This window comes from Triturus cristatus, chromosome 1_2 (genome assembly GCF_964204655.1).
Source record: "Triturus cristatus chromosome 1_2, aTriCri1.1, whole genome shotgun sequence".
Taxonomy (NCBI): domain Eukaryota; kingdom Metazoa; phylum Chordata; class Amphibia; order Caudata; family Salamandridae; genus Triturus; species Triturus cristatus.
The window spans coordinates 1116660948-1116686617 of NC_140580.1; the positions used below are offsets into that span (position 1 = coordinate 1116660948).

The 25670-nt window shown below is 43.0% G+C and overlaps 1 protein-coding gene across 1 annotated transcript in view; it reads left to right on the forward strand.

Annotated features, from left to right (window-relative positions):
• The first annotated feature begins 3837 nt into the window (after positions 1 to 3837).
• The window catches only part of ARPC5L (actin related protein 2/3 complex subunit 5 like), a 90695-nt gene continuing 68862 nt past the window's right edge, over positions 3838 to 25670 (forward strand). Inside the window, exon 1 of the mRNA XM_085613771.1 lies at positions 3838 to 4110. Coding sequence (XP_085469897.1) covers positions 3956 to 4110 — 155 coding nt within the window. The 5' untranslated portion in view covers positions 3838 to 3955. The remainder of the gene's footprint in view (positions 4111 to 25670) is intronic.

Here is a 25670-nt window from a genome sequence, read left to right on the forward strand (position 1 = left end):
CCCCTATACTGTAGTCTGCAACACTTGACGCCACTGCACTATACACCACTCCACTCTACGCCATTGTACTCTACGTCACTGCACTCTACACCACTCGATTCTACTCTGCACCACTGTACTCTACGCCACTGCTCTCTGTGCCAGTCTACTCTACACCACTCTACGCTTATGCACTCCACACTAATTCACTTGACGCCACTCTACTACACACCACTGCACGCTACAACAGTCTACCCTGCAACACTGCACTCTCTGCCACTGAATTCTATGCCAGTCTATTCTATGCCGCTGCTCTCTACGCCACTGCACTCAATGCCATAGTACTCTATATCACTTTACTAAAAACCAAAACCCTCTATGCCACTGCACTCTATGCCAATCTACTCTGCATGACTGCAGTATACACCACTATAATCTACTCTGCAACAATCTACTTTACGCCACTGCACCCGAAGCCCCTCTACTCTACACCAATACACTCAACGCCACTACACTTTTTGCCACTACATTCAATGCCACTCTAATATACTGTGCACCACTGCAGTCTGACACTCCACTCTTTGCCATTTCATATATGCCTCTCTACTCAACACCACTCTACTCTTTCCCAGTGCTCTCTATCCCACACTACTATGCACTGCTGCACTCTACGCCACTCTAGTCTAGGCCACTCCATTCTACCCTGCTCTGTTCCACTCTACTCCACTTTCCTCTGCAATACTGCACTCTATGCCACTCCACTCTATGCCACTTTCCTCTGCAACACTGCACTATATGCAACTGCACTCTACCCTGCACCGCTCTACTAGACACTGCACCACCCCACTCTTCGCCACTGCACTCTACACCATTCTACTCCACTCTGCGCCAGTCCGCTCTACGCCACTGCACTATATTCCACTCTAATCTGCACCACTCTACTCTACTCTACTGCACTCTATGCCACTACTCTATGCCATTGCACTCTACCCTACACCACTCCACTCTACTCTGCACCACTTAATTTGATGCAACTTAACTCCACTCTGAAACAATCTACTCTATGCCACTGCACTCTATGCCACTCTACTCCACTCTGCGCCACTCCATTCTATCAATCAGGATTTGTCAGTCAGGATTTGTATAGTGTGGCTAATCACCCAAGAGGGTATCCAGGGACTTGGAGTGTTGCTGCAGGGGGCTCAGTTGAACATCCAGGTCTTGAGTCCATTTCTGAATTCCAGCAGAGAGGGTGAAGTCTGTAGGTCCAACATTGCACTCTACGCTGCACCACTCGACGCCACTCTACTCTACTATGAACCACTGTACGCCACTGCGCTCTACGCCACTTTACTCTAAACGACTGCACTCAACACCAATGCACTCTGCACCACTTTACTCAAATCTAATGCACTCTACGCCAGTTACTCTACACCACTGTACTCTACTCTACCACATTCAACGCTACTGCACTCTATGCTACTGCACGCTATACCACTCCGCTCTATGTCACTGCACTCTATGCCACTCTATTCTACTTTGCACCACTGTACTCTAGGTCACTGCTCTCTGCACCACTCTACTTTGCACCACTATACTCTAAGCCACTGCACTCAACACCACTCTACTCTGCAAGACTGCACTCTATGGCAATGCACACTATGCCACTCTACACCATTGCGCTCACGTCAATGCACACTACCCCACTCTATTCTATTCTGCACCACTGTACTCTATGCCACTGCCCTCTGCACCACTCTACTCTACACCAATGCAATTTAAGCCACTACACTCTACGCCCCTGCACTCTACTGCATTCTACGGCACTAAACTCTACAACACTCCATGCCACTTTAATCTATTCTGCACCATTGCACTCCACAACACTGCAAGCTACACCATTCTACTCTGTGCCACACTACTCTACACCTCTGCACTCTATCCTGAACAACTCCACTCTACCCTGCACCTTCTTCGCCACTTCACTCTACTCCGAAACAATCTAATCTATGCCACTACACTCTATTCCACTGCAGTCTACTCTGCACCACTCTACTCTATGTCACTGCACTCTACGCCAATGCACTCTACACCATTTTACTCAAAACCAATGCACCCTACGCCACTGAACTCTATGCCAATCTACTCTGCACCACTTTACTTTATGCCACTTCACTTTAGGCCACTCTACTCCACTCTACTAAACTACACTCTATGATACTCCACTCTCTGACGCTCTACTCCATTAAACTCTACTCCAATCTATAACACTCTACTCCACTCCACTCTAAAATAACATGTGTATTTGTAAATATAACACTTTATTCCACTCTACAACACTACTCCACTCTACGACACTCTACGCAACTCCCTCTATGCCACTCCATGAAACTTTACTCCACTCTATTCTATGACCCACTACTCCACTAAATGCCACTTTGCCACTCCACTCAACTCTATGCCACTCGACTGTTTAACACTCTACTCCACTCCATGCCATTCCACTCACCTACACTACTCCACTCTATGCCACTCAACTCTACGAGAATTTGCTTCGCTCTAGGCCACTCTACTCTCCTTCACTCTACACAACACCCTTAATGCCACTCTGCTCTACACAACACTCTTTGCCACTCCACTCTGACACTCTACTCCACTCTAACACTCTACTGCACTCAACTCTACTCCACCTACACCCTTCCACTCTACAACACTCTGCTCCCTCCATGACACTCCACAAAACTCTATACCACTCCCTGGCACTCCCCTCTACTGCACCACATTGTATTCTACACAACTCTGCGCTACTCCACGCCACTCCATAGCACTCCACTATACTCCACTTTACAACACTCCACTCCACACCATTCTCCTTTACCCCACTAACCTTTAGCCATGATAAACAGCAGCCAGACTGGTGTACAACATGGCTAAAACATATTGGCAAAACCAGTATATCTTGCATAGGTGAGACCTATTGATTTTGCCAGTGCTTGTTACATTAATGGCAGTAGTGCAGGCGATACACTGTTTTTGGAGAAATTTGGTAAATAGTTGTTGACAAGTGGCAGAGTGTTTAAGTTTATGGGTCCATACTTTTTTTTTTTTGCAGATTTATATTGCGAGAACTCCACCCAGAGGTATTGGAGGGCTTTACATGAACACCAGTTACACACACGGACACATTCATGACTAAGTCATTCAGTCCATTCTTTTCTTAGCATTCTGGGACTTTTAGTCATAATTTTAGAATATGAGCAACAAGACAACAAATCTCAGAAATGCAAAGAAAAAAGCTGAACTGGAAGAGCTACTCTGCCCTGCCAAGTTTCTGCCAAGTTTTCCTATGTCCATGGCATGATCTACTGCTCAAGTCCAGGTTTTTTCTCTGAATTCTGGAACATATATTCTTGTTTATTTCATTCAAAAACAGAGAAGCTGAAAGACGGTGAAATGTACCTTTTCGACAACTTGTGTTAGAACCAGTAGCGTTTTAACAGCACACAAATAAAAGAATTGGAAACAAACCTTTAACATTCGTTATGACGCGCACACGTCGTCAGGGGTAGTATGCGCGATATAAATACATTTTAAGTCTTAAGAAAACTAAATTTCATTTGTAGCCTCCACCTGTTGTTAAGGAATCGATACATCGTTTGGGCCTCTTTCATAGGCGGTGATTCGTGCTTTGCATCTGACAGTCGGACGATCGCACCGCCTCATCTGCTTGCTGTGTGGGCGGGGCTTGTTTCGAAGCTCTTTCTAGGGCCGATGTGGCTTGTGTGTCAGCTAGGCCTGCTGCTGACGCTATGATCCCGGACACTGCCTCTCGCTCCCATCGTTGTGTGGGCGTGGCTTGTTTCCAGCCTCTTCCCGCGGCCGGTGGCGCTCGCTCCGCAGGGCTGGCTTGACAGTGAGAGCCCCGGCGCAGGCTCCTTTCCCTCCGCCTGCCGCGGTGCCCCGCTCCCGGCTCGGCATGGCCAAGAACACGCTGTCCTCGCGCTTCCGCAAGCTGGACATTGACCAGTTCGACGAGAACAAGTTTGTGGAGGAGCCGCAGGAAGAGGCATCGGAGCAGCACCACCAGCAGCCGGGCCCGGACGAGGGGGCGGTGGAGAGCCTGCTGAGGGGATATCCTTCACTGACTGAGGGGGGCATGGAGGGAGTGAGCAAGGGGGTGGGGAGCTGCTGCGGGTTACCGTCAGTGCCCGGGGGGCTGGCCCGATGGTACCGAGGGAGGGGGACACAGGTGCGACCCTTCACTACCCAAGGTGGGCACTGGGGGGTGAGAGGTGCCCTCTGGGAGGGGCGGGGGTGTGGAGGGTGCAGCTTGGGGTAAAACGGGGTTCGTGTGGAGAACTACTGTTGGGCTGTTATTAACTGGCTATGGGAGGGGACATGAGAGGGTGCAGCGAAAGACCATGTTCCCAGAGAGGGCTTGTGTTGGATCTTGGGGGTGGAGATCTGCCTCACAGATGGTCTGTGGGCAGCAGGGTGCTGTCGTGGGTTTATTTATCCGACACGCGGAGCAGGAGCACTGAGAGAGGATGTGTGCTTTGGAGGTTGCTTGCCAAGGGGATAGAAGGGTAAGCGCCATGAGGGGTGGGGTGGCAGGAGTGGGGTCATCAGTGTTTTTAATGGTCTATAGAAGTGCTGGCACTCACTATCCAGAGCACCTCTTGAGAAGTGCCGGTGCTCTCCAATTAAATCTATTGCAGCAGTGTTGAGAAGTGTCAGCACTCTCCCATTAAATCTATTGCAGCAGTGTTGAGAAGTGCTCTCCCATTAAATGCATTGCACCAGTGCTGAGAAGTGCTCTCCCGTTAAATGTATTGCACCAGTGCTAAGAAGTGCAGGTATGCTCCCATTAAATGAATTGCAGCAGTGCTGAGAAGTGTCGATTCTCTCCGATCGATTAAATGTAGTGCAGCAGTGCTGAGAAGTACCGCTACTCTACTTTTCAAAGTAAAGAAGTGCAGGTATTCAGTACTAAACAGTATTTGCCCATTTAAAGCATTGGGCATCATTGACAAGATTATGACGGTGTGCTTATAGAGACCTATTAGTTTGGAAGGCACGGTATAGCGCATGGTGCATTTGTGGGGGCTCCATCGTCACTAATGGTTGTGGCTTTACTCAGGGGGGCATGGGAGCCTGCTGACTCATTCATTGAGTGTGGTGAGCTTGGTGATGGTGGATAGTGAAGCCCGCTGAGGGCAGTATCTTTAATTGAACAGGGAACCACTGACGTAGAGGGTATAAGGTAGTCTGGTGAGGGGATATAATTTAGCGACCAAGGGCACAAGTTGAGGGAATAATCTTTACTTTAATGGCAGGGTATACTGAAGGGGATTTGGCTGGAGTTTCCTGAGAGAATATACTTTTGGTGGCCGGGCCTCTGAGTTGTGGGATGGTATTTGGTGAGTTAGGGCTGTGAGAAGGGAACCAATGATGAGGAGGAACATTGCAAGTCCCTTGAGTAGATATCCATCGTTGACACAGGGCGGTGGACTGATTTGTTGTGAATGAGGCTGCGGAGGGTGTATATTTAACTGATTTTGGCACAGAGAGGAAAGGCTGGTGAGGGGAGAGCCTTTGTCGACCGTGTATCTTTATTAATATGAGCTGTATCTGCTTGGAAATTAAATTTGTAGAACATACTAAGGTTACTTTGCTTTATGAGCAGGACTGTGCATTCCCTGCTGAGTGGATGTCCTTTGTTGATGTGTGATGACTGGTACTGCGTGGAGTAGGCTGAAGGAGAAAGGGTATTTGGAGGGCCTCTAAGGGATTTTCTGACATGACATGACTTTAAGAGAATGGGGTGGGTGGACTTTGAAGATGGCAATGGAGATGAATAAATGTCATGTTAACTGTCTTTTATAGCGTGTTAACGCTTTGAAGGGTTTCTTGGTGCTAGTAGATGGCCTGCCAGTGTCTGACTTAGTGGACCAGTGCATCCACTCCAGGAATCTTGTGTTTTACATCCGTTTAAAATCTGGGTGGGTCAACTCGGCCCTTCATTGTTGAGAAGTTGATTAAAAAGGTACAGTTGAGTTGGAGAAACAGACACTGTACAAATCCAGGTTTGTTTTATATCTTTCAGTTTCTCGGAATGTGGGCATAAAAGCAAAGGTCGAGACTAGTATGGTTAAGGGAAGCTGGTTTAGAGACTCCTAAGGTTATTGCCTATCCTTGTTGGGGAATGGCTGGTGGACACAGAAGGAAAGGGGTGGTAATGGAGAAAGTGCTCATAGGTTATTCTTCACTGACCAGGGCAAGAATTAGCGTGGCAGTGGAAAGCTTTTTTAGATGGTATGTGTTATGCTTTTCTGAAAATGGGATTGGGAATAACTACGGACTCAGTTTTACTGGCCAGAATTCTCCATGGAATTTACAATTCAGTGTAGTTTAATGTATACATTTACCATATACCGTGAGCAGGTGGTAGCTATGGGCAAGAAAACAGGTGTAGAGTGAGTTGAGCGTGACAGAGGGAAGAGGAGAATATTGCCTGACACACGAGAGCATTTTAGGCTACGTCCTACCCTTGGTTGGGCGGGGATTGTGGCTCGGCTGCACTGCAGTACATCTCTAAGGCAATTTTACTGACTGGATTTTCCAACTTCGGGTCTGGTGCTCCCAGAGATTCCAGGTGTGGAAACTCTAGGCCACTTTTAATTTATTGTAATTCCAGCCTGGTAATCCACTCGACTCGTGATCTGGCCTTGGGTATATGAGCAATGACTATTGTTGCCGTGCATTGTGTAAAATTGAGAATGCCAATCAAACACTTTTGAATGCTAATGCTAACTTCTGTGGGCCTGCATTTTACGTTCACACAGTGCAGAGCAGAAAAGTAAAGCAAACTTGTACTGTTGTGCAGGGTGGTCAATTAACAGCTGTTAATGCTATGAGCAGAGAACAATAACACTTGAACTAAGCCTTTCTAGCTAAGTGAAAGTGGAGAGCACGGTGATGAAGCAGACTGCGACAGTGGGCATGTCTGCCTGCAGGAGAGGCCAATGTAAATGGATGCGATTAGTCCTCCAGCTGCTGGGCATTAACGGCTCTTTACTCCCGCACTCCTCAGCGTAGGCACATAATTGCAGGATGCACAGCTAAATGCTGTTTACACCCACAGGAGGGTAATAACGCTTAATCTTATGAAAACACTTGAGTCATGCAAATCTTGAAAAGGTCAATCCTTCTATTCTAATTAGTTTTCTAAACTCGGTGTAGGCACTTTAGACTTGCCAAAAGCTTATGAAAACGTGCCTATTATAAATACATGGAGCTTGGGAATCCGTCGCCAACCGTGATGGTGTCTCAAAAGTTGTGTGGTTTTTAGATTGATTTTTCCATTTTAGCATGAGTTCAGAATTGAAAAAGTTTTGCCACTATACGGCTGAAGTAGAATGGAAAAAGTATACGTGCTATGAAGCGCACTGACATCAGTTCCATCTCTTCGACATGCTCGAAATAATTGTCTGCTGTAGCACCTTCTTCCACGTGCCTCCGTGTCAGCGTTTCCTCTCAACAGTTTCATATGACTTCTTGAGTGCATTGGTATAAGATTGATATATTAGAAATTAGACATCGTAGCGGGGATCTCAAGCCGTCCATTTGTATCTGTGGCAGGGACCCATGCTGCACCATTCATTGCATGTGTACTAGGGATCTAAAGCTATTATTCTTCCGCCTTAGCAGTGAGCTCAATCTGTTCCACGTTGTAATTGGATCATTTAGATCTATTACTTTTTTGTTTGCATTCTGCTGCTGTAGCTCTAGATTTGTAACCGAGATGGAAAATGGCAGAATACCAATAAAGGTGCTTCAACAAAGACACTTTCACTTTAAAAAAAGGAAAATCTTTACCAAGCTTCACATACACCGACCTCACCTGTTCAGTCTTCTTAACTACACCAAACATGTATAGTAGCAGCAGTAACGGCAGTCAGTGCAAACTTTTCCTACACACACACACACGAGAAGCTATATAGGTAGCAGCAGTGAGAGCCTCCATACACTGAAGCACAGGCGACATCAGTGTAAGCTTTCCTTACTATCCTGCATGGAATTCTGAATGGGTGTTTCCATTGTAGATAGCCCGGCCGAGAAAGGGTGTACTGAACAGTGATCAGAACATTTAGAGAAAAAAAAAAGTTTTTATTTTAGTACAGTTGTTGTGGATGCAGAGCTTGTGATAGAATGCTTATAGTGATGTCACTGATTCATGTGTTTAAAGCTGGTGACGTAGTAAGAGATCTTTAAGTTCTTCACTGTGCGCAATCCACGGCTTGGATTGGAAGATATCTCATCAGATCATCTTTTTGTGTGCTGTTGCCTCAAAACTCTCCCTTCCCCCCCCTATTTTTGATCTGAAATGCATTTTCCCACGAAACAGTAGGCTAGGAAACACTTACCATTCATTCCACTGAACGGTGTTGGGCACTGGCATGTTAAATATCCTGCGCCAGATGCTAACTTACTTGCATTCCTCATTCACAAATCCCAAACAGATAAACTTGGTGTAGAAGGCTTGAATGGCAGCTCCTTTGTAGGTCTGGTTTAAAGATCGCATTAGCTGTTTTGCCAGCCTCATGTAATAAATATCCTATCATGAATAAAAGATATAAACACAAATACAGAGTCGTTTGATCAGCTCTCCTCATTCATTGGTCTAATCAAGTGTCATTCACATTTTGCTTCTGTCCACCACAGTATACAGCATGGAGCAATGAGTCAGTCTCCACTTTAGCCATTGACCATCTCAAAATAAGAGAATTTCAGTGCCAGGGAAGTGAAACTATTCTTTACTTTGTTAATTCTTTCTTGGTCATCTTTTTGTGATTAAACTGTGTTCAGGTTCCTTTGCACCAAAAAGAATCATATTTTCATATGATGCACATTAAAACGAAAACAATTTCTGTATCTGTTTTAAGTAGACCTGCCTGCCTTTCTATTAAAATTATATTTGATGTTTTTTAAAATAATTTTTATCTAAAGCATTTGGCAGCCATGTTTAGGCAGCTTCATGTTCTTTCTTCTGTTTACCAGTAAAAACTTGTCACTATTGCACCGGTTTGTCAAGGCCATCACTATTGGTTTTGACAATGCCTGTTATTAATGCTTTCTTTGTGGCTGTGAACTGTTGGTCATCTTGGAACGATCGTCATAGTACGAGAAAGTAGGATTAAAGGTAACTCAAATTCTTTACCAAAATATTTTAAAAGAATAGGTGTATGTGCACTGTGTTGGTGTGCTACTTATAATTTGGCAGTGTATGGCATGTTTGTGATGTTGGTGGCGTGAGTAATGGCCTGTGGGAGTACATAGCATGCAGTTGGGAGTGCAGGTGGTTTTTGAAGAGTGCATTTAGCGGGGGTATAAGTGGCGATGTAGGGCATAGGTGGTGGTAGTTAACATGGGAATGTCTATATATTAGCAAGCCTCTCTTTCCAGCTTGCTGTGACTTCAGCCAATTGCACATGGTCATTTACTGTTGTGCTTCACCAAAACAAAAATTAGCATACATTGCTTAAACCTATATGCATTGAGGCATGATGCACACCAATGGAGGCTTACAGTTTTTGAGGTGCAATGAAATGTGACATTTACTGTAACTCCCTGCATAGTGGCCCTCTTCTGTGTTACGTTGAAAGTAAAAACTGAGTGTCCAGAAGTACTTTCCCCCTGAAGTGAGACCAGGTGAGCTCTCATCCATAGGAATCTTGATAACCTCTATGTCAACAGCCTTTGTCCTCTTGTTGCAGAAGTCCATCATCAGTGTTCCTTCAAATAGTGCTCCTTTAGTTTTATATGCCACATGTTGCTTACAGAATTTAAGGCAAGTATTAAGTAGGAAAAGCTTCTTTTTTCCCCCAGTTCTTTTGATTAAGCCTAAACAAAATTTAAATTACGCAGGCTTAATTAGTGGAATTTCATGTTAGACTTGTTATGCAAAATTACACCATTTCACAATATTTGTGGTAAAAATTTACTGCAGACACACAATCTGAGCAGCTGTTCACGATGCTTTTGATTTTTGCACTTTGTTTAACGTGAAATGCATTCTTGTGTCAAAAATTGACGCAAGGACGTATTTTCGGTTAAAATAATAGCACGAAATGACGGTTTCCATTTTTCATAACTGCGTACACTTTTGTCAAAAGGTTGTGAAAGGAAATTGCATGAATTGTGCACACCCAAGTTTTGATCGGCTTTGAAGAAGATATGGCAAATAATATTCCCCCATTGGAAAGTAGTCCGGTAGTACCCTGCACAGTTGCTGTTGCACAGCTAAAGAGATTGGTGTCAGGACATGGACTCTGAGCCTGTAATGGTCGATTGCCTTCTGATAGCCCGAACGCAGCTACATTTAGCAGGAGTAACTGCAAGAGCTGTATTGACTATATACTGGTATCTATCGGCCTTTGGGCAATTTTACATGATCTGGTAGTTGAGGATAGATCTGACAGTGATCATTATCCCCTATGTTTGACACTAGCAGACCATTCTTTTCACCCAACTCCCTTGAACAACGGAGATATTAACTCTAGTGTCACTGAACCATTATTAAGTAACAATCGTAGAGCCTAAAAATCGCCTTCTATAGGGGAAAATGATGAGGCTATGAAGCAGATATATGAAATCTTTGTAGATACTATTTCACCGTATGTAGATCTCCCTGCTACAGATTTACCAATTATGAATATTCATCCCACATTGGTAGATGCTTAGACACCTATCTTAAGTAGGATTCCTAAAGAATGTAAAAAAGGGAAAACTGATATACCAGGGATTATCTAGATTAGTTATAACAAAGAATGCCGCAAGGCAAAAAAGGAACTTATTTTGGCAACAAAAACTAAAAATCTAGTGGCCTAAAGGAAGAAAAGGAATAGGTACAAGAAATTATTAATACAAACTAAGAAAAAATGGGATGATAACATTTGGACTGAATGGATTAGTGCAGCCAAAGCTAAGGACCATTCTAGCTTTTGGCGATTGATATCTAAAGTAAACAAAGCGGGGAGATGTAGCAAGGACCTCTTTCTAGATGCTAAAACATGGGTCAGCCATTTCTCCTGTCTTTATTCAATATCTACGTGTGGTATAGAATTCGAAGTGCAAGACTACGTAACATTCCCAATAGTTTGGAAGTCTCTCTGCTAGCTATGGATGCAGTAAAACCGGGAAAAACTCCTGGTCCAGATAAAATACCACGAGACTTACCGAGTCATGATAAAGAGATTTGGGGCCCTTGTATCAATTTTTTATGTAATACAGTTGTCGAGGTGCAGCAATACCGGAATCGTGGAAAGGGGCTGAAATTACAACAATTTAAAAAAAAAAAAAGGTAATCGCCAAGACCCTTCGCATATCTTTTTTGTAATAGATGATTTACAAAAAAGATATGCCTGACAAATTTTAAACAAATTAAATGTTTGGATTGAGTAGAATAGTATTTTATCAAAATATCAGGCTGGCTTTAGAGCCAAAACCAGCACAATTTACAAGGTTTTTAGATTCCTTTGCATGAGTTGGAAATAAACAGTTTTTAAGAAGGGTCATCTGTACATCGCCTTTGTCGACTTAAAGGCCACTTTCGACCTCATCCCTAGAAATCTCCTCTGGAAATCCTTAAAAAATCAAGGGGCACCGGGGAAAATACTCATGCAAATTATAAGATTGCATGAGGATAACTTTGCAAAGGTCAGATGGGGTCCGAGGGCAGAGCTTACTGAGCAAATTAAAGTAAACGGAGGCGTAAGGCAGAGATGTGTGCTGGCGCCCACCTTATTTTCATTGTATGTAAACGACATTCCAGAATAGTTATTGGGTTGCGAACATGATTCTCCCAAGTTAGGTGGGTTGCCAGTACCTGCCCTTCTATTCGCAGAAGACTCCATTCTAATATCCCAAACTCCTAAAGGTAATAGATACCTTTTGGTGCATTCTGTGAGACTAAGGGCCTGGAAATATATTCTAGCATAACAAAATATATGGCAGTTAATCCGCACAAGTCTTTTAAAAAGAATTTAACTGTTAATGAACAGAAGCTAGAATCTTTGCATAATTTTTATTATTTAGGTATAATCTTGGATACTAAAATGTCTTGGAAACCGCAACTGGAGAAAAGCAAGAGTATTTTACTCCAAAACTCCCTACCAATAGTAAAGAAACATGAGTAGTATGTCTAAAGCGGTATTCCCTGCCCTTGAGGTATATAGGTATAGGGCGCAGTCTGCTTCTCTGTATGGAGCAGAACTATGGGGACCCTCAAGCAATAATACTTTTATGGTAGGAGAAAATACGTTTTTCAGGAACTTTCTACGCCTTCCAATGCGCACACCACTAATACCTATTGTAATGGACCTAAATGTACGCCGTATGGATCACCAGGCAATTTTAAGACCACTATTGTTCTGGGTGCGACTGTGGTCCACAGAAGAGCTCGTGCATTGTAAAGAAGGGCTAGAGGACATTTTAAGGCTCAATCATGGTACAGGTTTGCCGTGGCTTAAGCATGTTTGTTGTTGGTTTACCAAATTAGGGTTGAAGCACTTTTGGGAGGAGCCTGCACAATTGTCTATGGTCTCCAAGAAAATACTAAAATCAACTTTTTGGACCTATATCCAAGATAGTGTGTGACATAATTCAGCCTTTGGTACATTAACAACACGGTTCCTTCTAATGAAACAAATATGGAGTTTCGAGCCTTTCTTGGACGAGGTGCAGCCACAACTAGCAAAGTCATTATATATGAAATTTCGATATGGCATCTTGCAAATAAACTCAAACATATTGAAATGGGCTCGCAAGCAAGGGGAAGAAAATACGGAGTGTTGCGCCCTATGCCAATCAGGTGCAAGAGAGAATGACTTGCATTTATTATTCTTCTGTCCAGTTTATGTAAAATCTAGAAAGAAATGGATCAGACCTATTTGTCGGATATTCGGTATTGGATCTTGCCACGAGGCAGCAAGAATACTGAAAACTGATACCTCCCAAAAGGTTGTTTTTAGTGTTAGTAGGTATTTGTTTGATGTAGGTTTAATAAGAGCAAATGAAGGTTTGAAATTTTAGTATACTATATTTGGAATATTGTTGTTATATTAGCTTTGAACCTGTGGTTTATCTACCATATTAGTAATAATGTTACTATACTAGTTTGCATTTACACTTTAAGATTCAACAATAACATTAGCAGAATGACATATCAATTATATATATTGCACTTAAAGCATTTGCACTTTTTGTATTGACTCCTATTTAAGCAACTTATTTAAAAGGATGCCAGCCAGAAATTATTAGTTCTTGATTATCTATAATGGTATCTGTTGCTACTCCTCAATATGTTTTATCTATTTAACATGTTTAAATTTTAACTGTATTTATTTAATGGTCTAGCGGTACCTTTGGAAATGTATTAATATTATGTCTAGATTGTTACTATATATCTTTTATGGATTTTTAAACCGAAATAAAGGTGAATTGAATTGATCAGCTTTGTTTATCTGAATAGCGGTTTGCATGGTTTAGAAGTGAAAAATAAAGATCAGGTTTCCGTGAGGAGGCCTTGTCTCTTGATATGGAAGCACGCTGAAAAATTGACAGCGGCAGTTTGTTTGATTGTTACCTAGCAAGGTCTAATAGGGTCGCTTTTTCATGGTTCATCTTTATCCATTCCCAGTGGAGTTTGACGTGTTGCCATATGAATTAGTTTACAAGTGCAAGTGTGCAGAAATGGTAGTCGTATCAGGAATGTTTTAAAGCAAAATGTATCGAACATGCTGTAGGTTCATGCTTGTGAGCACATGCATACCCTGGGTCTGAGAGTTCTTCCCCCTTGTCTTTTCAGTGTGTACTGACTAGTGCATGCTCGATTTGTCTACAAGGTGACATTGCAACAGGAGTAAGTCTCTTGTTTCTAAATATAATTCTTATTGTAAAATGTGAAGTAGTATTTCCTTCCGAATATAATATTTTGAAAGCAACTTTAGATAATCTGGAACAAGTGTGGCTGGTGAGCTATTCATAAACCAATACCAATGATTCTTTAGTGCTGTATAGGGAGGTACATCGTGGTAAGACAGCAACAATGACAGACATTTGGTGCCTATAATCATGACAGCATTTACTGTGTAAGTCTCCTTGCCAGAATATTGGTGTATGATGCAGAAAGTGCTTGCAGTGACAAAGCAGAACAGTAAGCTGGTCATAGTATACAATTGGAACTTTACTTCATGCAGATATTTTGGGGCTTTGAGGTAGAAGCCTAGACTGAAGTGTTGAGTGCCCCAAACACAAAGGGCTGTTCACCGTATGTCATATGGGGTACTTGGTCTTTATGTTCAACACAGATGGCAACGCTTGGTGATGAACAATAATGGCTCATCTCATTGTGGTGTTCATTTGATTTCAGCTTGAGGTTAAAAAATGATCATGTTCGATTTTTATCTGCCAAACCCCTTTGGCAGAATTGGGTACCTCGTCTAGGTTGTAATTGACAGATTTTAAACAGATCATTATTTCAGAGCTGCATGTTACTTTAGCTCCTGAGTGTTGCTAAAGACACAGGAAACTATCATCGACAGCAAATATTATCTGTTTCCGCTTTTATCCCACATTGTGTTGTGGTCGGTAGAACCAAGTGGATTTGCTGGGAATTTCCTTAAAGCAATAGAGTGACATCAAGCTAGCAAACTGGTATGTATTTGTAACCAAGGACATGCTGCCCAAGTTCTCATCCATGCCAACAGCACATGGAGCGTCCAGGGTGGTGTTTGTGAGAGCCACGCTTGAGCCTGCTATTTGAGAGTGGAAGGACAAGTGTCAGTTGTGTTCATTTTGTAGAATCAATCCAGTATTTTAATAGCTATTTGAGAGAGTTTAATTGATTTGGTGAAGTGGTGCCTTTCCTGTTCAGACCCTTAATTGAGCACCATGTTTTAAGCGGCTACAGAGCAAATCCTGTAATCGCATGCCCTTGTTTTCACTATGCATTATTTTTTTGTGCATATAAGAAATGTTTCTCTGTTACAGCAGTCTAGAAGTAGACACTTCCAAGTCTTTACCCCTGGGTTGAACGAATTCTGCAACTTGAAAGGGTACATTGCTTACACTTTAGAAGTCACCCAGTCTGCCTCAGATGGCAATGACCGTCTCCTGAATGGAAAACTGCATTGGGACAGCACAGTGTTTATTCATAATTCGATAAAATTCTATTAATCCTGTTCGGTATATCCACCTGAAGAAGGATGCATGACTTCAAAACCTTAGGCATCATACCATCGTATTATATTCTGGCTGTTTTCATGAACGGTTTTGAGCCATTGCATATTTTTACACATTGAGTGACTGAATTTGGGAGTCTCAATGTGACATTTTAAACAGAAAACCTTGGTAATAGCACTTTGAAACAAATGGGTATATTTCACCCTGAAACCTGGAATTCGGTGTGCAGTAAGGGCCTTTCCATGCAGATTTTGTTTAAGGCATAAATCCTTCCTCTTGTTTAAAAAAAAATAATCCTAATTAGAGCTGGGAATCCCGTGTATCAGCTAATGACTCATTGTAAGTTTCATTCAGGAACCAGAAAATCGGGAACCTCGCCTTCTGCTATAGCTAATTTGATGGACGCCCTTGAGAGGCTGAACTCTAGCCGTATACCTATTCGCGTCCTGAGGAACCAATATCAGTTGTAAGTGTTTGCATTTGAGCAAATATGTGGACTTTATCTGGAATGTATTTCTAGGAAAGTGTAGGCAAGATCACAGTGTTGTTGTCAGTGTGATAGTAGGCACTTGTGAATGTTGTGGTGTAAGTATGGAGTATGGTGTGGTATTTCCAGTTACTGAAGTGAAATAGACCCGGGCAACATCCTGTTCATAGCACCTGGGAATTTTTTCCTCTTGACTTATCACTTTTAGAAAAGAGGCATTCTCCTTTGATATTACTGTCATTAAAAAGACATTTCAAAATTGAAGTTGAATTCATATTAGTTTGGTGGAACGTTATTTTGATGGTACTGTGAAATATCACAGGTGGTATCTGCTCCATTGTTTTGGTGTTAGGCCAGTACTATCCTTTATTTTGGTTTCCAATTTAAAGGTGACAATAAAAAACTGGTACTGCATGGACTTTTTGACATGTAGTACTATTTTTGAGGGTCCTAACAAAGTATGAGCGTGTAAAAATGTGATGCTTGTTTCAGACAAAAATTTGAATTGTTCATTTGCAATACTACACTGATTTTTAGATATTGTCCTGGCATTTAAGGAATTTCCCATTGCCGGAAATGTTGACTGCTTTCTTGGATTTGACACTGGGTATTTGAGAAATACATTTTCTCAAGTTATTTGTTTTAAACTGTATGTTATGGGTAGCTGTACATAAAGTTGCAATGACTACATTTTCTATAAAATCACAGCATTCGTCTGGTTCAGAAAAAGTCTTCCATGTTGAGTAGAATATATCTATTTATCACAGCAGCACTTAATATTCAGCCTTCACAAAAAGATGTTAAACAGGTCTTCCCAGTAATCTGAAAATAATTTCTACTCCTTTATTTGTGAGAGAGTCCCTCAAACCTGTCTTTTTTTCATAATCGTGGCCTTCTACTTTTTGCTTTGTCACTAACCATATCAGGAGACCAATGGGCGACAGTGCTGTCTTCCAAATACTAGAACTAACGTTAGCAAACTATGCTGATTGGTAAGTTTCTTACACAGTTATGCTTCTGATTCACCTTGGTAGATATTGACTGGCCAGGATACTATTACATTGCAGAAGTATGGTATTGCACAGCTGATTTACAACTTGTTTTTGGTGTACGACACATTTCTGTTTAATAATACATTTTCCACCGATGATGTGTTCGACTTTTAGTTCGAGGTAGTCAGATTAACAGTAGCTGTGTACTTGTTACAGTTTTTATTAGATTTTGATAAAGAGGGGGTGTAGGGTATTTTGCAAATATGAAAGTAGAATGTATTTTCTCAATCTAAAAACCGGAAGCTTAAAATAGTTTGGACTACAGTGGATTTGGGTTCCGTTTGCTAGAGGCACCATCACTTTCAAGGCACAAAATGTTAGAGGTTTTTCAGCTCTACAATATGGAAAAATGATTCTCTGTGAAATGGCACATTGTTTTGCTTCATACAGTGAAGTATGAAATGTTCTTTGACTTGCAAATGTATATTGGCGAGAAAGTTTGCGCACCCTGAATTGCTAATGGGGATAGTGTCAAATAAATGTGTGCTTTCTGGCTGCTTGTTAATGTTGTGCCTGTGTGTGATTGCCTGTGTATGGCTTGTGTGGACAGTAACCTGTGTATTCAGTCTCTCAAACTGCTGAAGGTCGAGATTTGGGTAACTCTCACCTGTCAAATAGAATCTGTTATGGGCCAGCATATGGCAGAAAGAGTTGAAGTGTGAGTCAAGTTCATACCTCGAGCGTGACTCAATGTTCTTTCTAGCCGTATGGCAATAATCTGCTTTCTTTGGTCCACCTACTTGAGCGACAAAGAAATCTTGTATTAGCTCTGCCAGTTAAAATAAGAAAACATTCAACATGAAAATAATTGCTTTCGAATGAATCTTGGATAATGTGTTGTGGGTATTTCAGCAAGGAGATAGTAGGAGATTTGGTGGTTTGGCTCTGTCTTGTACAGAAACCATCGATGGAACCATCCGTCGACTGTTCCCATCCATAGCAGTATCTGAGTTGACTTGAGTGAAGTTGGCGGGTGGTGATAAAGGGTAGACTTTATTTTGTAAGTTGATTTCCTTCAGTGTCGGGCTGAGGGCAGCATGCTGTTCACAAAGATTACTTTCATCTTGGATCCTGTGTCTGGTATCGCACAGGCTCTACAGAATCTCAGATAAAGCTTGTTGTGGCTTGTTTATTGCAAGAAAGTCTTCAAAGCTCATTAAACCTATGAAATGACCAAGAAGTTATTTTCTGTGGTCAACAGAGAGAACTGATCAGCATTCAGTTTTAACAAGTTACCAGCTCTGGGAGAGGAAGTGAACCTGTGGCCTATTTGTACTGCAGGTTCGGGGAGACCTGGTAACACTGGTGGATGCCGATTTACATATCGTCTTCTAAAAGTGCGGGTTGGAGTCCTTATAATTGCGGACATTGCTGTGGCTTTTTAAAAAAAAAACATTTTGTATTGATTTTCAGGGTTTCACAATACAATTAACACCATATTAAACGTTTGTAGCATCCTTATTCTTTACATATCGCACCTTGGTTCGTATATAATACAATTCCGTCGCTACATAGATACATTCTTTTGTACCCTAGGATAAGTGTTCCAAGTCCTGCCGGGATATCCACCAACATTGCTGTGGCTTGTGTGATGTGCCGGTGGATCATTCCAAATCATTGGTGCATTATCGGGGTATGATTGTTTGAGAGAAACGGACTTCCTAAAACTGGGCGGTTCCAGCTTGACAAGTGTGGCTACTTTGTTTCTCCTGGGGTGCGGGTCACGCTTGATCAGAGTTTGGCTACTTTTGTAATGTGTCTCTTGGAGTCCTGAATCTTTGTGTTTAGTTTCCTCCTTAGTTCGAGCAACAGCTTCAATGTGAATCCTACGAAGTCTCAAAAGTAGAGCGGCGTTCTTTGAGAACCCAGTGTAGTCTTGTAAGGACCTGTGTGATGCTCTCTAAACATTTTGTATTTACATTTTTTTTTTTCGTACCTTTCGGTTTATAGCTTAGTGCACAACATCAATTTATCTTTAAGAATACTAATTTGGGTATTGAGTGAGTCTGTTTTCCAAGAAGACTGGATGGATAATCGTATCTCATTTTAGTTTGTTTTAAAAAGTGCAGTCTCCATGTCACGACCAGGGACGTTTTTAAAAAGCAGAATCTATGAAAAGACGTATATTTGACCCTGTACATCTGCCTTTCGACTATGTTTGCGCTATGCAGTTACCGCTGTACACCCACCCAGCCACACCATAGCTCAGTGCTGCCTGTTGAAGTGCATCAAAGAGAGTCCTGGTAATTTGGTGAATTTCACTTAGATTTTCCTGGCTGGGAAACTGACCCAGTTTTGATAGTCTCTTTTCAGCATCTTACTTTTGGAACCACATTATTTGGCCTTATCGGATTTTATTAATGCATATTTATTGAAATGATATCGTGCACTGAAGAGTGGCAGCCGGTCATTTCAAATAAAGGTTCAGGCATTCAACAGCCCATATATTGCTTCGGCCAGAACTGCATTCAGGCATGGCTTCGGGTTTTAAAATGAGCAGTAGACTTTAAGTTCTGATTATTAGTTTAGAGTAACCAAATTTTTATGTGGTGTGAAATGCACGCATTAGTATAAAATGGTAACACAAATGTAGGCACGTTTCAACAAAGGGCATATTTTAAAATCTTAGTGCTGATTTTAGACAAATGATTGTAGTCACGAAAAAGAATTGCAGTGTGCAAACCCATGCAAATTGCTGGGTGTCACATGCAGTTGCAAAACATGGGGGCATTTTTTGAAGTTTGCAATATCGCAAACTCAGGCATCTAAAAGTAGAAATTCACTGCATGTTTACTTGGCGCTCACACTAAATTTCATTATTCCCAAGCTAGTGCAACATTCATAAGCTCAAAAGAAAACATGGTTACAGGAATCTTCTTGCACTACAGTTAAATTAAGAGGAGGACATATTGGCGACAATAAGATGAGACCATTGTTTTTCCTCATGACTTGAAGTACTTCACATGTATGTAATTTGACAACCACTGTAGTTCAAATGCTGAAGAATCATCAGGTACACCTTGTTTCCACGTGCCTTGGTAGCACCTGCCAAAATATAGTGTTTGAGTCCCTGCTTTATAACGAACTTCAGGCAATTAACTGTATGTTGGTGCCTATTGGTGTAGCAGAGAGATCATGGGTGGAGAAAGCGATTGCCTTATTTTTTTTCTTCTTGTTTTCCCTTCCTTGTCTATAGTCCTGTCTGTTGGTGTGCTTACAGCCACCAGAGGTAGTTAGCTTGTCAGCCAGATAGGCAGGGGAGTTGGTCAGGCTGGCTTTATAAGAGGTGCGGGTGGTATTGAAGAGCCAGCAAATGCAGACATAAGACATGCAAACTAAACCTTATATATAGGCCAAACCAATCCCCATTCATCATTCTAACTTATACCCACTGAAGACATCAATAAAGCACAGCATGTCCACTAGGAGGCATTTTTAAATCAAATCTTCCTCTGAACCTCTACTCAGACAGACCCACAAACTACCAATATAGCATCCCCTCTTTGGCAACTCCCCTCTTTGATGCTTGATTCCTGTCCAGGTAACACATGGCCTGGCAGTTTGGTCTGGACTGTTCCCATGAGGCACAGGGTCAAGACTGATTTGCATATGGCTATGTCTGAACTGGGGTGGCGTGGTGAGCAAAATAACGATGGATTAAACCCAGATCTGTGACTGGGGGTGAATGTTTGACAATGTTCAACATTCCGTCCATCATTTTGTGTTGCATAGTAGATTTTCCTGTCTTACCACGACAGAGGCATGATGAAGTGCCTTATGGTGAAGCATGCCACCCGCGGAGTAGGTAAAGGACTCGCATCACTAGTACAAGACAGTGATCCGCCCCTTGTGCCTTTTTCCTTTCCTCACATCCCCTTTTCGTACCCTCTCATAAAATCAGTTGACCATAATTACCAGTAGCATTTTATTGTGTCTTTGGATTATTGAGGGTGTGTTTCTGGGAGTGCCTCTTCATTCCCTCTAGTGAAAACATAAGACATGTGTAGCCTTCCCAGATCTCTGAATGTTAAGAAGTACTTATGACCTTGCCACCTAGTTCTTTTGTGTCTAAAAGCATGCAAGCTTTCTATTGGTGTACACAGTAATTGATCTTCAGTAGGCAATATGTGGGGGATCTAAATTGAGTACCTTCATTTCAGCCCTACCTCTGTGGCCCTCCTGCTTAGCTCTCTTGTGGTACATTGGTGTTTGGTGTATGTTAGAACCATTTTCAGAAGGCCACGTGCCCAGGAGGAGCTACTGGGCCAACCCGTGGAGGCTGTGTCCTTTTACTTCTGATGTCCTGGGACCCGACCTGCTATTGGTCCTCAGTTAGCTGGGCCCCTTTAGCACTTGACTCTACCAGTGGTTGCACGGCGTGAGAGGTCAAGTATGCTATGGCTCATTACAAAAAAAAAAAAACACAGTGACCCCAATAAGTTGATTCTCATGTCCAATACTTATCTTCAGTGCGAAAAGAAGTATTTATTGCGCACGCTAAGCACAGCATACTAAATAATCCACAGAAGTAGTCTCTCAAGACGAACGCACTCGCCCTTGTTAGTGTCGTGAGGTTACACTAGCCCTGGGCCCTTTCAGGAGAGTAACATAACGATTGTATAATTTTAAGAGCCTGAAGTTGTTAATATTGACTTAAGACCTTTTATTGTTATTGAATATGTTGCCGATCCGCATGACCTCCAAAATTTGTGAGAAGATAAGAGTATTGAACTCCTTTTCTCTAGGCGTTTTAAGCGATCACCCTAGGCCCCATAACTTCCTCAGTGATTGACTCCTCCCCCTGACGACTCGCTCGTGCCTGCCAAACGCGGAGAGAGAACCAGGAGGGGTTTCCTTGAACGGAATCACTGATCAGGAACTCAAAGGACTGAGCTTTCCTGTAAGCCCTTTAGCTGCACTCCAGGGAACACCCTGGCGGTATACACTGTTTCCTTCCTGGACCCTGATCTTGCCGTAAAGCTGTGAGTTGAGCCCCTTACCACAGCAACTGCCAATGCCATTGCTGCTGCTGTTTCCGACCACCGTCACTGTACCCGGCCTGCTCGAGGAGGCGGGCAGTGACTGGTGTACAGCAGGGTGGTTTTGGGTGGTTAGCAGCGACTGTAGATGTGTGGTGTTGGTGTTGGGGCGGCTCCATATTCTTGAGCTCATCATGGCTGCTTTTTGTTGAGTTGGGGCCTCGTAGTTTATGTGGTGTCCGCTGCTGATAATTGAGTTAGCAGCTTCAAAACGCGAGCCCAATTAAAGCAGCAGGTTGCCACGAGCAAGAAAGCTAATAGTGCAGAAGTCAGTGACCTTTAGATTCCAGCCACGACTAACGTCTCTAGCTCTACTGTCTACGTTCCTGATGTGTGTGTGTGTGTGTGGTGGAGTTGGCAGCCTGCAAGACTAGGGGGAGGAGGTGAGTGGATAACCGTGGGTGCTGTTTGCTGTTCCACACCGATGGTTGTACTGCCCTTCTCCATGGTCCAATTGCCTCTATACTGTTTGTGGTTTAACTCTTGTCCTAACTCTTGAAGTACCAGCGCATCAGGAATTCATGTCCCAGCCTGCCGAGGGGCTGGGAGACAACCTCCCTTCATCATTTCCTTCATCAAGGTTGCGGGGGGGGGGGGTTGAGGCGCGCTATATTGAATGCATGGACTTGTAGCTCCCTCTAATTCACCTCTTCCCACATTATATGGAAGCCCAAGCAATGGGGGGAAAAAAGCTATGGGCTGGTGTTTCTACATCCCATACCAATACCACTAAGGACGCATTGCTGCACCGTGCAGTGGACGTCCTTAATAAAGAAAGTGAACTGGCTGAATGCCACTTGTCTCTCTCGTCTTGCATTTCACCATCTTTGGAGATTTTTGCCACCCAGGCCCTGAGGCACACGGATGCATTGCCCCCTCTAAATGTTGAGTACATGGAGGGACATTCATCGACTTCTTGCTTTTATTGTTAAACCTTCCTTGTTACCCATGCCCCAAAAGAGGTCCATTCCCCTAGAGCCCTAAGTCCTGTTGGGTACAATTAAGGGCCGTAAGGGTAGCAGGAAAAAGGAAGAGACTTGAGATGGGTAGCAAATCTAAACCTAAACGCGCCAAGGTAATTACTATCCAATCCACACGATTCAACGATATCATGCCTAGGAAAAGGACTAGTTGGAGAGTTTAATGGACTCCTTGTACAATACATTTTAGTAGTGTTTTGGAGGCTAAATTGGAATCTGTTTGTGTTTGTTTAGCTGCAATAGAATTGGCACTGACAAGCTGTAAGAAGCTGACACATACTAAAGAAGTAGAAGGGTTGACTCCGGCCCCACCACCTTCTTTAAACACTGTCACCTCACAGGTTGTTTGTGACAAGCTAGAGTGGAGAGCCAGTGAGATATTAAGTGACCAGGTTAATAATCCTCCTCCTATACCCCACACTCGACAGGCATCTAGTGAGGGGGCGTGATCTAACACTCACTGCTCTGGACTATACCAGCCACATGCATCTTAACTGGTGCAGGGGTGACCATTGGGGTTTGCAGTCAGCCAACCTCTCCCGGAGTGGTCTGTCTGAAGTGGCCCTAACTATTATACCTGTTAGACGGGCGACACGTTTTTCCCCGCCAAACACTATCATACCTAACCTGCCACCGGAAGCCACACCTTCAGTTATAGTGAGGGGAAATGTCCCTCCTCTTAAGGCCGGTTCTACTGAAAGCTTCATCCAACTAGAGAACAAGGCTATGCACTGGTTAGATTCTAATTCCAAGCTGGGGGTCCATGTTGGAGGTTGGAGCAATATGGTACAAAGAGTAAACTGGATAGGCAAAGAAGAGAAATCCCTGGATGGAGATTATTATACATTTCAGTAGGCCATCTGTGGCAGGGAGAATTCTTGATTCCCTTAGGCACCCTGATGTTAACCGTTTTCCCCATCTCATTCGAGCTCTCCCATTTAGCTTCTTCTACAGAGCTCCGCCAATTGTTCAGGCCCCCCAGCTAAATCGGTGGCGGCTACCTAGGTGCCCAGTCCTGGCTGGAGGTGGTTTGTGCCAAGTCCCGGCTAGAGGTGGCCTGCACCCCGTCTCAATGAAGCTGGATCTTTTTTACAGATATGCTCTTGTGACTTTCCTTGATGATTGTGACTGACTGGATGGTTGCAATGAAAGGGTTACGAAGGCATCAAAAGCTCAGCACCAGCAGGGCTCTTTTGACTCCATCGGGAAAGAGTCTAAACTCCCTAAACGCCAGGAGGGTCCTTTTGACCTTTTTTGGAAAGGAGTTTAACTATGTTAACCAAAACACCGGCTGTAACTTGTAGGAATTGCTTGAGTCCACCAATGTGGGCGTGGATCCCCGAACATGTTCAGTTTGGGCACCAAAGTAAGAACTTGTGACATGGAATATTGCAGGTATAAAAAATTAATTGGTAAACAATGAATGGGTAAACTCAATTCAGTCATCTCAACTGATCTGCCTGCAAGAAACCTGGCAGATGGGGGATTTCCATCTAGATGTGTAAAAGACCTTTAGTACCTCAGCCATCCCCTCCAGTCATGGACGAGCTAAGGGGGACTTAGCCTTTCTAATTTCTACCACCTCTCCATTAACGGTGGTAAAAAAATTCTACAGCTTACCCTTTTTCCAGATATTTTGTTCCCAGACCATCAAGAAATTACACTTTATTCTGATTAATTTTTTTAATCACGTTTTTGAGAACACGAGGAATTGGGAAAAAAAAAAATTCCGATTGGCCGCACTCTGCTAGTCCTATCAGCGTGTTGCCCCAAAGAATTGTGGTCCATGAAGTAGCGTTGGCGGGTACGCCTATGCCAAAAGTTTAAAATGAAAATGAGTGTCGCGTTAGCCATCCCTGGACATGTGTTTCGAGGTAGTTGCCTCTCGTCAGCAGGGAGTAGGTATGTGTGTGGGGTTGCTGCGTAGGCTGCCAAAAAATATTCTCAGGTAAAGTACCACTCAAGGCGCGCAGGTGCGTAGCCATGGGCTCGTCAGCCCCACCGGCTCAAGGGAGTCTGAATATCAACCAAAATCCGATTGGCCGCACTCTGCTAGTCCTATCGGCGTGTTTCCCCAAAGAATTGCGGTCCATGAAGTAGCGTCGGCGGGTACGCCTATGCCAAAAGTTTAAAATGAAAATGAGTGTCGCGTTAGCCATCCCTGGACACGTGTTTCGAGGTAGTTGCCTCTCGTCAGCAGATGGGGGGGGGGGGGATTTCCATCTAGATGGGTAAAAGACCTTTAGTACCTCAGCCATCCCCTCAAGTCATGGACGAGCTAAGGGGAACTTAGCCTTTCTAATTTCTACCACCTCTCCATTAACGGTAAAAAAAATGTTTTCCAGCTCACCCTTTTTCCAGATATTTTGTTCCCAGACCATCAAGAAATTACACTTTATTCTGATTAATTTTTTTAATCACGTTTTTGAGAACACGAGGAATTGGGTTGATGACCTATGGAGAGATCGGAATCTTTTGAGACACTTGTTTCAGACAGCTGTACCTATATATAGGTTGGGGACTTTAACATTAAAATCTGTAATGAGCCCTCTAGTAAAATGTGTGGGTATACAAATATTCATGGGGGTAACCAAACACAATTTCCACGCAACCCATATGGTGAGGCTCTTAATGAACTGAGTTTTAGATATAATCTAGAGTTCATGGAACATACTCCGGATAGCGAGGGAAAATTACCTCCCTCCTTCCAAGGGAGCTGGTTTGGTTCTAGCATTGACCATGTTGTGATCACTGAAGCCGTATTGGGATGGGTGGATTCCTTTAAAGTCGACCCAAGTCATTTTAGCGATCATCACCCGTTGTTGATGTCCCTCACACAGTAGACTAAGATACCACAACTTGTTGAACACATAGAAACCCAGGGCACAAA